The sequence below is a fragment of the Chiroxiphia lanceolata genome, chromosome 1 (assembly GCF_009829145.1).
Source record: "Chiroxiphia lanceolata isolate bChiLan1 chromosome 1, bChiLan1.pri, whole genome shotgun sequence".
NCBI lineage: Eukaryota > Metazoa > Chordata > Aves > Passeriformes > Pipridae > Chiroxiphia > Chiroxiphia lanceolata.
Window position 1 is genome coordinate 63,984,723 of NC_045637.1, and position 14,671 is coordinate 63,999,393.

At 38.1% G+C, this 14,671-nt stretch overlaps 1 protein-coding gene across 2 annotated transcripts in view; it reads right to left on the minus strand.

Moving 5' to 3' along the window:
- GABBR2 (gamma-aminobutyric acid type B receptor subunit 2) overlaps positions 1-14,671 on the minus strand; it is a 471,997-nt gene that overhangs the window by 161,369 nt on the left and 295,957 nt on the right. For both annotated transcript variants that reach the window (XM_032696868.1, XM_032696875.1), the window contains exons 9-11: positions 3,722-3,802; positions 790-940; positions 159-291 (exon numbers count right to left, since the gene is read on the minus strand). In XM_032696868.1, the coding sequence (XP_032552759.1) occupies positions 159-291; positions 790-940; positions 3,722-3,802 (365 nt within the window). The remainder of the gene's footprint in view (positions 1-158; positions 292-789; positions 941-3,721; positions 3,803-14,671) is intronic.

Consider the following 14,671-nt stretch of genomic DNA (forward strand, 5'->3'; position numbering starts at 1 on the left):
GTGCAGGTCTCAGAATTTAGTCTCAGAAAATACCCCAGTAAAGAACAAAGAGATTAATTAAATGGACTAAGAGATCCAACTACCTAAATTTTCTGTTTGCATTTCTCACAAGGTTTTCTGTAAGACTATCTTCAACTAGAATATATGGAGTTACTTACTGTGCAAAGTGTCTCAAATGTCTTTTCGGAGACAAAGGATCCATCAAGACCAAAAAGAAAAATAGATGCATAAGAAAGCATCCCTCCAAGGATAATAAGGTTGTTCATGTAGGGACTGGACATCTTTATTAGTCTATGGACAAAAGGTGATAGTGCATTAAGAGGAAAAGATTACTGCTAGGCTATTAGAGCAATAATGAAGAGCTTTTTGTAACCAGGCAAACAGATAAACCTTCTTGTAGAACTTTGTGAAATCTATAGGCATGCACAGTATTTGCTGTTTTATAAAGTCTAGCATTGCCTAGAATTGTTTTAGGTATTTGAATGTTTACTACAAAGACCTCCTGTTTTACTGATGAATTAATTAGCAAGGGTTAATATTATTAGAAGACAGTCAAACATAGATTAAAAAATTACACTTTTCAGACAGTATAAAAGAACTTAAATACAGTCTGTTGCGTATATTACACAGTGATTTCAATTAAATAGTTCTAAAATATCATCTTTCCACAGTTTTAACATTTTCCTTACATATTTATATGTAGATAGATATATATATACGTGACGGGTTCTACAAACCTGGCATTTAAATATGAAAGAATTAGTGATAAAAGTAACACAAGTGTCTTACTTTTGATTTCTGTTTTTGATGTTAAAGAACAAGAAAGCACTGGCCATTATCATTCCTAGGATGGTGAGGGCAGAAAGGATGCTGTAGAGAGGCAGGGAGATTTTGCGCAGCTCCTCTTGTATAATTGTTTTGTCCTTTGGAGGTTCAAGTCCTAGAATTACATGAAGAAAAAAAAGGAAAAAACTCAACCAGATGCAGAATTTCTGTAAGATTATTTGCCTTATATATGATTCAGTACATTTAGCAACCGTGAACTACACCAGTAGTTGATGAAATCATTGACTTTGACAGACATATGTTAGTCACACAGATTGACATGAAGATTTATATTTCTGGAGCAGGTAAATATACTCTTTGGAAGAAAAACCACAACAAAACCCTGATGCAAAACCCCATACATGATAAGTAGTCTCATTTTAAAGTATAGATAAACACTAAAATGAATACTATGACTGTAAATTTTAACATGAGGTTACTGCTTTTCTGAAACAAGTGGCAGAACAATGAGTAGACAACAGAAAGCATCTCTTCTGTGCATACTGTCATTACCAGAGCAAATTCAAACAGCCTGTCTGGAGACCATCCTTGGTGTAAAATCACTAGGACAGGAACTGATAGCCCTGTGGGATGAAATGGGGTCCTGGGCTGAGGGCAAGGTGGGGGAAGCCCTGGGAGAAGGGGAGGCAGGACTGTTGGTGCCCTCAGAATAATGGAACAATATGGAAAAATATTTTTTGGCAGAAGTTTTATAGGAACAGATCCACTTTGCAAATCCCTGCAGACGTGGACTTGAACATCTGAACTTAAAAGATATGTTTACAGCCATGAGCTTGATCGACGGTCAGCTCCCACTATTTAAAGTCTTGGTTTAATGAGGAGAATCACTGTCTAACAACTGCAGTAAAGCTCTGCATCCCCTACTTCCCACACTTCAGTTTACCTGCTTACTAACTTTTTCCTTGGTGCAGGGAATTGGAAGAAGGCCCTTTGCATCACTGTCTTCCTTCAGAATTCTATTTGTGTGCTCTACACTGCCTGAGCCTGTCCTTTTTCGTCAGTCCTCTGTGGGGCTGCAAGGGTGACCACATGGGGCCAAGAAGCTCCACTTCACAGCATGGCTGCAGAAGCAGAGCTCTGCAGTACCACAGATCACAGAGCTATAAGTAACTGACTAGCAGCTGCCATGGCTAATTTTTACATCCACTCTTCTACTTTGCACCTAAAAAAATATTCAAAGATTTATACAACAAAATAACTTTACCCATACCAGTTAAGTTGAAATAATTCAGACCATGGAAACTTGCTATCCTTTTGTCTTTATGCCCAAGATTTCAAAAAAAAAAAAAAAAATCCTTTAGGTGATCACAATAAAGTGACAGTGAAGGGATCATTTGCTGTTTTGATAGTGGAGAATTTTCCTCTTTTCTTTTTCCCTCTACAGAGCATGCATTTACAGTTCATGGCAATTCACAAAACTAGACAAGTAACAAAACAAAAAGATAATAAAGCACACATCTGGCTTAAAATAACTAACACTAAAGAATAAACCCCCACATTACTGTATCTGAACCATAGAGAGTATACTGATGGTTTGCACTTATTAAATATAAGAACACCTTCAGATGTGGTCAGAACAAAAACTGTCTTGTTCTGAAAAAAACTGTATAGAGATTTTTTCCCATCATATACTGTCTATAAAGGCAAGGAATTATGAACAAAGCCTGTCTCCTGTTACTTGATTCATCCTGCATATATTCTCTGGAAATTAATGGTATTGATTCAGTATTCAACTACATCATTAGTTCCTCCTCGCAGCAAAAATAATCTGCTGGGTCCCAGACTCTGGCAACTGGGACAATTTCTGCATTCTTCATTTCCAAAGCCTCATTCTCCAGACAGATGTGAGTTTATGTAGATGTGCGCTTTAAAGTCCTTTAAAGCAAAGGATACCAAAAGGAAAGGTGGAAAAGCAGCCATGAATTAGATCACTGCAGTGAAACGCCACCCATGCTCATGCCATCTTTGGGTTTTGGGACACTAGAGGAAGGTGTAGTAGAGTACAGCAGCTTGATACTCATGCACCTCACCACTCCTAGAGAAAAACCACACAAAACTGACAAAGTCAACTTGACTTTATCTTACTGAACTGCACCACAGCAGAACTTAGGAATAAATCTTAAATATTAGCTTTGAAAAAATAATATGTATGCCTGTATTCAACAGGAGACACCCTTAAAACTCATTTCAGCTCACATCTGACTGCCATGACCATATGCTCTGAAAACCATGGGTATGCCCACACTCCAACTGCTGTGAGGGCAGACAAAGTTCCCATGTTATCTTTGGAACTGCATGGGATAAAAAAAGGCAAGAAGATACAGCAACAAGGCTATATGCCTGCTGTGGACCCTGGGAGAGTTGCTGGGCTAAATACCCTCCCTGGCCCTGTTTCACATGGGCCATGTTAAAGCTAGCCTTTGTATTTTGAAACTCTATTTTCTAACTACCTAAAAGACACCTCCCAAAGGAAAACAACCACCTCCCTCTTGCGCCTGCAAACATAGCACATGAGAACCTCCCTCAGGTGAGATGAGCTGGGGGAGTGGGAAAGGGGGATTAAATAAGAACATTATTCATTGGTGAATAATAGAAGACACATCTGCTTGCTGAAATATCAAAGAACATTTGTGTACACATATAAATTTGAATTTGCCCTGTCATTGTAATAAAAACCAAGTATACAATTTCCAAATATTGCGATTTTCTGTTCAGAATTCTACTTTTTAAGCACAGCTCAGTTCTCTTTCTCTTTCTTCAGTGTCATACTTTTTTATTAAAAATATTAAAACAGTTCTTTAAGAGCATGCATTCTTACAAACTACATACATCTATTCATGTCACTCCTATACCTTTTTCCAGTCTTCTCTCCTACCTTGGAATCTGATGACACTGTTGTTTATTTCCAGTGTGTCAGCTACAGCATTGTATTCTCCCACCTTTACTTCCTTTCGCTCTGCAGAGAAACAAACAAGACTGATTGTTTATGGCAGTTCACATGTTCTCAATTATTTAACTGGTTTTTTCTTCTTTTCTGACAGTATGTCAAAAGGAAAAGAAATATGAAAGAATAGGGCATGAATTATTAAATCAGAATGCCAGACAGCTAACATCATTAAAAGAAATATTTCTGATTCTTGAAAGAAATGCAAAGTATTTTTAAGAACTCATTTACATAATCAGGAAACTGTTATTGGGCACAGACATCTCCAGCTTAAAGATCACACAGTTTCTTACTGGCTCACACAATGCAGGACATTTTTGCTGGGAGAACAGGCATGGCTAAATCACACATTCCCCTCCCATTTAAACAACTAGGACATCTTGCTTAGTGAAGTATTTCCCAGGAGATTCATAGCAGCAGACTCCAGCCAGTATGAAGTAGACTGGCTAGTTAACAGATAGGCCAGGAATCAAATCTCTTACTCTGACTGGGAATTAGCAACTCATTAGTACCCTGACTGCAAAACTTACTCTGTTATATAATTAAAGCCAACATGCATTTGAGATAAAATTTTACAGTTAGTCTCATCTGCTATTTTGGGACTATGGTCACATACATGACTTTCCTGCCTCTAACAGAATAGAGTATGCAGATAGAGGAATTTAATTTGTTTGTCTGCTGCCTTGGCCACTGTAGCTGGAACTCTGACGTGCATTTTTCCCACACGTCTGATAGCATCTGGCATGAATGAATTTCTGCCATTTCTGTTGGGTTTTTGGAATGGCTTAGAAGTGCAAGAACTTACTAAATTATCACTCTTACACTAAAACTTTTACATTTTGATCATACTTATAAACCCCAGGCACAGTGGATACAGTTTTCTTTGATGAGTTAGCTCAACAGAAACATAGGCCCTTCAGACCTCTATATGGGGGCATGCAATTTACATTTAAATTCTGAGCTCATGACCCTATTTGTGACACTGATTTTGGGAGCTGATGGCCTTGAACTAGATTGCGAATTTGAAAAGTCTGTATTTTACCCAACATATCCACAGTAACCTTTTCTCCTTTCTCACTCAAAGTGATTTTGCCTCTTCAACTCTGCTGAATGGAGCACCTAGCTCCATTTTAGCAAAATCTGCAGGCTGACTAATATTAATCTGAGAGCTCACAGGAGGTAAACGTTTTCCTTACATAAATCATTATTTTTATTGTTAAAATTGTCTACACAGAACTGTAGACTGGGCTGCAAATCTGGCAGGGAGACCTAGGCATTTGCCCCCCCATCAAAAGCTGGAGTTTGCAGCTGTGAAGACTAATTTTCCTTTCACATGAGTGTGATCTACTTGGAGTGCCCTAAGACTAGTTTGGAATAAAAGCACAATCCTCTGGTCCCCAGCAGCAGCTTACAGAGCCCATCCATGTGGCATCATATACTCTTATTATACTGAATACAAGTTTATAATTTCTGTCACCGACTCAAATTCTCTGTGAAATAGGTACATGAATAAATTCCTGACAGTTGTAAACTGTAAGTGAAATATTCCCAGTAGTCATTTAAAAGATAAAATGGTTAATGCTAAAACCAGAATTGATTCACTTCCATTTGTATTTGTATCATGACAGCTTTTACCTGTAGATCTAAAACATCAAAACACAACCTACAAAGAAGAGAGACAAACATCAGAATGAATATTGATATACAGTGTGCATATTAGATGCCAGATGGTCCACAGCATCTACTGATAGGAAAGAGGGAAGACATGCACCTTGATGTTGGTCTAGCCACAACTTTACAGCAACAGGCTAAAGCCTGATAGCTCTGATAAACATAGAGGAGAAAAGAGTAATTGCTCTGCAACTTTTTCTGGAGCTGGGACTAGGTGAGATGTGATAAGCACGTAACAGGTGGAGAAGCATACAAAAAAGACAGTGTAAATCCATGGTCTGATTAAAGTACTGCAATTGAGAAAGTTTTTCTGTGATTAATTCATGTGACATACAATGTCATTCCTTTTCAACATTTCTATATTCTTACGTGGCTTCCTTTGCAGACTAAGTAACACTGAGAATGTGCCTGATGAGGTAGCCTCCAACTACCTAGTCTGGGTACCAGGAGCTAGCCCTTGTAGGAATGGAGCTTGGTAGCTGGAGAAACAAACTTCCAGGCCAGCCCGAAGATCAAGACTTTTTTGACCGAGAAACCCAAGACTGTGGGGAAAACCCGCAACATTTAGTACCAGGGAACCACATTATCAATGCCTTGTCCCTTACAAACAGGAAAGGACAGTTCATAGAGAACATGCCAAGCTTTACTGAAGTCAAGAAAAGCCATAAAGATATTTGATATCTTAAGCAACTGGGAGAATTAGTCTATGAGGGAAATAAACCAGATTTTTACTGAGAGGAAGGATATACTAATCCTCTTGGTATGATTAAAGGGATGCTGAGAGGAAGACATCAAAAGGTTTTGTTCTCCCAGCAAGGAGTACAACTCAGTTGTTGGTTTTCCAGATCTCCAAGCACAAGTGCTGATCAGTGAAAAAGTCACCTCCAAATACTAAATAAAGGAAGCAAGGAGGCAGCATTATGGTTCTCTGCTGTCTTGCATAGGTCAACATAGATAAGGATGTAAGTGCAGGCTCTACATTTCTATGTGTCATTCCATCCAGTTTGCTTTGAAAATTCTGAATTATTGAAGTTAGTATACTGTTGGTATAATGTAGCTCATATCTGTCAAAACTTCTGAGTGTTCAACAACAAAAGGACTGGAGGAAGTGGAACTCCTCCAAAGAAACACAACAACAAAGGGCTTTGTACAATATTCGCAATATGATGCTGACTTCTTTTTGTAGTGCTTCCATTATTTTTAACTAGATCTTTCCGCACTCATGATAGAGAGATTGTACTGAAATCCCTCGGTTCATGTTAAAATGCGAAAGAAAAATATTGGGGGAAAATATACTGGGTTTGTGAGATAATGTTTGTCAATACCATGACAGGAAGTGGTAAAATTTCAGAATTTGAATTTGCAGCTGTTCTTTCAAACAGGAACAAAAAAGTATGAAAACTAACCAACACAGAGAAAACTGGCCCAGAAATATGTGAGTGAAATGTATGCCTATCTCACAGAATTATAAACAACTAATACTTGTTTTTAATTAATTATCCCAGAACAGATTATTTATATGGCCAAGATGAAAGCCTTCTACCAACAAAGAACTGAGCTAATCTTAAAGGTATATTAAATTTTTTTCTTCTACATATTTTATTACAGAATTTTATAGCCCACTTTAAGCAACTCCAGACAAATTAACACACTACCATTAAATAATTGGCTCACATGTCACAAAGTTAATACAGAAGATTTTCAATGGTATATCAGGTAGTTACATGTTCTTATTCAATAAAAGCAAAAGAATCATCCTACAACAGATATTAGCTGAGTAAAACAAACTTAGCAAAATTCACAGCAGTATTATGATTGCCAGTATGACTTATTCACTTAAACTGAGAATTTCCAGATAAGACAGTGCTTAGGTTCAGTTCCTTTCACTACATAATTTCCATTTCCACCACATTTTTGTAAGTGTATTTAATTTACACCTCATGAAGATAGTTTCTACTGAGAGATATTTAAGGATGAGAGAAAGCATTTGTAATGCATAAGAGATGGGTCTTAGTTTGTTTTGAAAAAAACATCCCTGCATAAGGTGCTGCCTCCACGACTCCTTCTCCTCAAAAAGCTTCTCAAAATTTTTTTATATACCTCCTCCTACTTCTTGACTCCCTTAAAACCTTCCTGTGACAGTAGTTTAACAATCTCTTATCCCACTCTTTGTCAACTGCCCCTCTTGCTTAACCATCCTAATTCAGTGGGAGTGATTATATGCTTAGCATATTAGAAAACCTTGCTGCATATTCAGCTCTTAGCAGCCTATCTCAGGAGCCAATGTTATTAAACCTTGTCCTACAACAGAATCATTCAGTTCTCTGCACATTGTTCCTCATCCATGCATCACAGCTCAACAGGACTGCTGGCAGCTATAGAGAAAATTTACCCATCATATCTCAGAAGAGTTTTGGAAAATGACAAGTGATTTCAAACTGGTAAAACTAAGCAGGGTCCGTACATATCTGAAATGCTTAAAAATCCTTAGGAAGAGAATGACTCTGAAATTTGGAAAGATTTTAATCTCAAATTTCAAATCAATCTCCTAGACATGAACCAGAAATCGTGTCACTGCATAACTACTCACACTTTCAAAGACACATCTAACCTATCTGAAAGCTCACCATTCACAAGCTGTTGGCAACTCATTGATGGGCTCAGTCCAGAGACAGGGTGAATAGTGCTCAGAAACATTACATTAGTGTCCAGAGGCTTGCCTTTCTCCATTTTAGCCTCTGCTCACGTTCCCTTTTAAAGAGTGAATGCTTTTCTGTAACACTTTACGCTGTCAGTCTCATTTAGCAATCATTTGTCCTAAGACCTAAGACCTTGGGTCTTAGGTCTTCTGTCTCATTCCCACTATAGCCTTCTGTGAAGGTTCCTGAAGAGCTCATGTGCTGCACTGAGCAACAGCACTCCTGTGGCCAAGAGTGTTCAGAGAGCAAGACACGAGAAGGAAGATGGGCCAAACATAAGCAGTGAAAATCCTAAACTGGAGACTGCAAACTGATGCCAACTGAGAACACTTCCCATATTTCAGTAAATCCTGTGCAATTTGCCTGCAAAGTCTCTTCTAACCTGCCCTACCTGTCTCACTCATTTTGAAAGCTGATTCACAAAATAATGATCTATCACAAAAGCTGGAAATGCTGTTTCAAATACCTTTACAATGCTAAATGAAACTAAGCATGATGAAAGCTAATTTCCTTCAGAATAAATACAGAAACATTTCATGTTGTGGTTCATGTAGAAAGTCTTAGCAAATTAATGCAATTTTAACTTTCATAATATATCCTTGTCAGACAGGACTGAGAAGCTTTTCAGTTATCCTTATCACACATCAGCAATAACCAACACAAGTTGAAAGTTTCCAGTTAAAAAAAACAAATCACAATAGAAGCTTATAAATAATGAATGAACAAAGCCTTTTTCATGAATTTCATCCACTTGCAGGCAACTATTTCTTTGTTTAAAGACGAAAATGCTGAGATTAAGAATCACAGTTCAAATAAGGAAGAAAATGTCAGGTCAGATAAAAGATTATTCTTCATCAGAAGCTGCCAGAAAAGAGAGAATCAAGGAAGAAAAATAGGTTACCTTTGCAAGGATTCGAATTACCACAGTTTTTACCCTTGTAATTAGAGTTTAAAATCTGTTTTGCCTTAAGAAATATTACCTTCATCTTTAACTCCTTCAGAACTATTTCCTTCATTTGAAGTTATTGTCTAATGTTTTATTTATGAAATCCCATATTCCATTGTTTTGGAAACATACATACACAGCACACAGGTAATCCTGAGTTATGCAAGTAGTATATCTAGCAAGTGATAATTACTTCTCATAGCCAGTTCTCTGGCTATGAATCTTTCATTCATCCATAAAACAAAACAGACAGAAAGGGCAAACCAGACAAAGGCCAAACAGGGTATCCTTAGAGCTGGGATAAAAGCTAAGCAGTCTTAACCCTGGGCTTATTTCACTATGTTAGTAATGGTATTTAGCCAACCAGATAGAGCAAGCAAGGAGGCAAGCTGCAAATAAAACATAATTAAGTAACCTGAACTCATAAAAAAACCTAGTAATTTGTAGCCTGAGTAGATTTTTCTATAAAAATTTCAAGAATCTGCATTTTTAAGAGCATATAAAGATTATTTTAACTGATTCTTTTTTTCACTGTGTTTTGTATTTTTACTGATTCTTTGTTTTCACTTTCCTGATTATACCTCTGCCTCCTATTTTGTTTGTTAGACTTATGTCTAGATTTGCATAGAAATTTAGTAATATAGTTCATGTGGATTTAATACCTAAATGTCTTATGTATTTATATATTATGCATCAAAAAGCTATATAATGAAATAAAAAATAAAAAATTTGAGTTTAAAACAATTATTTCTTACAATGAGAATTGTTACACCATCATTATAGCTTTCATTCTGGAAACTGAGAAATCCTGAGATTAGTTCGGTTGGTTAAAACTGGGTTCTAATAACACCAAGGTCATGGGTTCAATTCCCTGTATGGGCCATTCACTTGAGAGTTGGACTCAATGATCCTTGTGGATGCCTTCCAACTTGGAATATTCTGTGATTCTGTATAAACCAATACACAGTAATGAAGGTAGATCATCCATGAAGCATAACAAAGGTTGTGATGAAGCAAGTGTACAGAGCAAACACTACTTCTTCTGCATAGAAGTTCCTCTTTCTTAGGGTGCTTAATAAAATCCTTGATAGTTTTACATGAGGTTGTATATGAGGTCACAATTTTTTTTTTATAATTTTAGCATAAAATCTTGACTGATACCAAACTGTATAACCACTGAAACATATGCAGTACTTTGGATGAACTTTAACTTCATTAAATAAGTTAACAGACAAAAATATATATTCAAATGGGTACAGTGTGATTATATTTTAGGATACACGCATGTGCAATAACTGCAACGTCTCGGTCCAGTTAAGGGTTCTCCTATTCCATTGTTTATTGTCTTTTATGATTTAACTTTTGAGAGAATGTAAATCTTCATCATTCTGAGAGTTTATCTGCCACAGTAAATTATTCTTTGAAGTCATACAGTGTAATTATACATATGTTTTTTAGTATTAATATTTATCTAAATGTATCATGGTCTACAAACAAAAATTTATATTTATTTCACTTATCACTTGGAATCACCTCTTCCTAGCAGAGGCCAAACCCAGAGTGCTTTTCTTAACTCAGAATTTAGAGTGGAGAATAACACTGTACATGTAAAACTACAGGCAGTCATCATGAGAAGACGTTTTCTCAATTATGAAATAATAACTTCATTACTTGTTGTATGCTTTTAAGTACTTCATGCACTCTAGTCACATACACTAGTCCATTTTCCACAGTGGGTGTGCTAGGCAGTCAGCCTGTGCAGACACACAGGCTTGGGCTGGCTTCCCGGGAGAACTCCCAAGAGCTTCCTGGGTTGGAAAGGCCATCCAGGCAGTGACAGGTTTGGACGTGGATGCCACTGATCTGCAGAGAAGCCCTCCTGGCAGAATCCCAGGGCGCAGCAGCAGCTCCATCTGTCAGAGTCTCTCTGGGAGAGGGACAGTTGAAGGCAGGACCAAACAGGGGGTGGAGGTGCCAGTGACAGAGGCTGTGGCCACGTTCTGTTGCCTCATGAGCTTGATTTCAGAGTGTGAAAGACCAGAGGCTATGAGGCACAATTCAAGATATACCACGATACTGCACTCATTCAAAGGTAAAGGGACAGCAAACCACAGGATGGGAGTGTATCCATTTTGAGAATCTATGATGCTTCCAAAAAAACCCAAGATGACAAAGCAGTAGTGTATCCACATATTTTATTCAAGGGGAATAAATGTAATTATTGTCTCTCTAGTGTCCTGGAAACTCAGTATGAGTAGGCACAGTGTGCATTATCAGGAGAGTTTTGCAAAAGAAAGATTTGAATCATTATCAAATTACCAGATAATTTTTTTTTAGTTAACCTAAAAGTTACTTATGAACTTAAGTCAAATTCACCAAGCAGTGTCATTTAGGAATTAAAAACTAGGAATAGCACTGTTGTTGGTCTTTTCTGACTCATCAGGGTTAAGTGCATATGCAGCTGAAAAATGCAAGACAGTGGTCTAATCCCAGTTTCCATCTGCTAGCTCAGCATTTAAGCTTTCCATACAAACATGACAGAAGATGTGACAGGGAATATCCTGACAGGAAAGACAGAGTCCCTAGGGACCTGGATGACCCTGTCTCTAGCCCAGTTGAACACTCTGGTTGAATCGGACAGAAGACCAATATGATCTTTTCCTTCTCTGGTATGTTTAATATTCTAGCATTTAATTTGACTTTCTTGTGCATGCCCAAAAGAAATGTTTCACTACACTTACCCAAACATGTTACTTGTAACTGAAATTTTAAATTCAGTTCAATGTGGAAGATCAACTATTTTTTTGCAGTAGACAAAACAAATTTAAAACCCCACGTCAGATACCTAGAAAACCTTGCATGGTTACCTTTTCCCAGGGAGGCTTTTCTTGTCTGTGTGGTGATTTCTTGTCAGTGTGGGGATGCACAGCACAAGAACTGACAGAAGTTCTAGTCTGTGGACAGCTTCAGCTGACCTGCACATGGCTGCCAAGTCTCTGCCACAGTGTTTTCAGTGGCTGCTCAAATGTACAGAATGAACTGCACGATGCAGTTCTTTTGAGGGCTCGTTGGCCCTTCCTAATTCATATGATAACCAAACTTAAGTGCATAACATGACAGAAATAAAAATGTCTCCCAGCACAGAAGATGTTTGCTTGACCAGTGGATCATGTCAGCAATCGTGCCTCTCAACAAGGTTGTTTTCCCTCCACTTAGCAAGGTGTGCCTGCTTTCTGGTGATCTCACACCACACAGGGACAACGCAAAGGCTCCATTATCGCATATTTGGATGCATACACATGATTTTATAATTAAGGCCTTCCCTCACCTTCTGTCAGGGCTGTGTTTTCCCTCCCCTGGGAGGAGAATGTTCAGCACACCGCTGAGCAGTCTCCCAGCAGGCAGTGCCTACTCTGCTTCAGCTGAGAGGTCCAAAAATGGAATGCTCTGGCTTCTTCCTTACACACTGCATCCTTAAAATTTTTCAGAGATAAGAGGGCATTATTTAAAAGTTGGAGTTTCACAATAACTATGCCTGAGATGGGAGGAGAGCAGCAGCTGCTGTGCATATTAGGTGTGTTAGATATCAACTACTCATTATGTCCTCGAATAACCACTCTTGCCATTACACCAGGTGGTCTGTGAAAACACTGTAGCACATGAAGAGCTTTGAATATCTTCATTATTCAGGGTCAAAACCAAAGACAGAATTCCTGCTGCCTTCGTCCTAAGATACTAAATAAGGGATCTGAGGCAGTGTTAAACACATTCATACAGCGCTGCAAACTCTATGCTCTTTTCTGTTTTGTCATTTGTGCAGTAACTGCCAGGGCTTTTTCCTGTACAAGAAATCCCATTTTGAATCACTCAGGCCAGTTTATTCCAGATACTTTATTTCAGAAGAGTAGGGAAATCATTAAGGAAAAAAGAGCAACAAAAAGCCCACTTGTGTAATAAGATGTAAGTGCAAGTGCACCCTCACTGAGGTACAGGGGAGACTACAAAGGCACTCAGGCAGTGCTACTCCCCTAGATCACTCTTTCAGTTTCCTCTGCTGAGATGAACAAGAGAGCTGTCACTCAAGGTGCCATTGAAAGCCGTAGACTTTGAGACTTCCCAACTCTTGCCTACCCCTGACAATCAGCTCCCCATCCAGAAGTCACATGGGATCACAGATTGGATTTCCCTGTCCTCAGGGAGGTAGTCTCGGCTCCCATCAGGGACGGGGTTGTCACTGTTGTATTTAGGGATGGCACACCAGGGAGCGAGAAAACAAGAAATGTTATGCAATGCCAGGATGCCCATCTAACTCAAGAATTACATGATTTGTAGAGTGAGAAAAGTGTGTGCATGAGTGAGAAAAGTGTGTGCATGAAACACTTTGAGTGTTTCTAGAATCATAGAAAGGGACCTTAAAGATCATCTAGTTCCAACCCCCCTGCCAGGGGCAGAGATGCATTTTACAAGCAGCAGGTGGCTGCTCGAAGCCTGGGGCACTGGCCAAGGAGTGCAGGTGGTGAGGCTGTGCAACCCCATGCCCTCAGGCACTGGAAGATGTGAAAGCTCAGTAGTTAGGAAAAATGATCATGGCCTACTCAGTTCTCACAGGCTTTAAGAAACAGATCTGGGAGATGGATCACCTCACGGAGGTACTGTCTACAAAAGAAGTGGTGAGTTTTCAAACACCAGCATTTGAAATGTTTTGTGTGCCAGCCCAGCCCAACAGACTCCTACAATGATATTTTTCACTTTATAAATTTCCATTTGATGCTTTTTTTAAAAATTTAAGTGTATGTAAATTGTATGTCAGGATGAGACCAAAGCAGTTTTGAAACATAAGATGATAGTAACAGTCAATTGAGAATTTATCTATCCTGATACAGGTTTTTCATGAAGACAGAGTAGCGTGGCTTCCTTCAGGTACTACCAGTACATTTTAGTAAGATGCATTCTAGTCTTGAATTTCAAAATTTATCAACACTACTATTCCTTTATTTTTTCCTTTTTCCTTTTAAAATCTAATGGTGGTAAAACTTACCGGGGAAAAAAAAAATCTTTGCAAAAAAAGCTCACTCAGAAAACTATGTTGGTATGGTCAGATTTTTTTTAATCTGAAAGCTGATCTTGTATTCAAGAGATAAGAAACACACTCCAACTGAAACTTTTTAAAAACCAAAGTTCCAGAGAAATAATTCCATTTTCCTGCTAATTCAGTAAACTTCCACATGCTTTAACCTGTTTTGAGTAATCTCCTTGTACTAATCCCCTAGGAAAAACAGAAAGGAGGAAAAAGATCCAACAGTGATTTCCTCTTAGTACTAACAAGGAACAATGTGTTTTATTAAGAGCAAAAAAGTGGTGTAGAAAACTGATTAAGATACAAAGAAGAGTTTTGAAGTAAAAGTCACTGATTATATCCATAATGATTGCTTAAAAAATTTCCTAAAATATGGTAGATATCATTGTTGTGCTGTTTCATTTTAAATTCTGATTTACTTTTCCTTTTATTTCTTCATCTGGAATAGCTACAGGAAACAGACTAGCATTAAGAGAAAGAACTTTCCA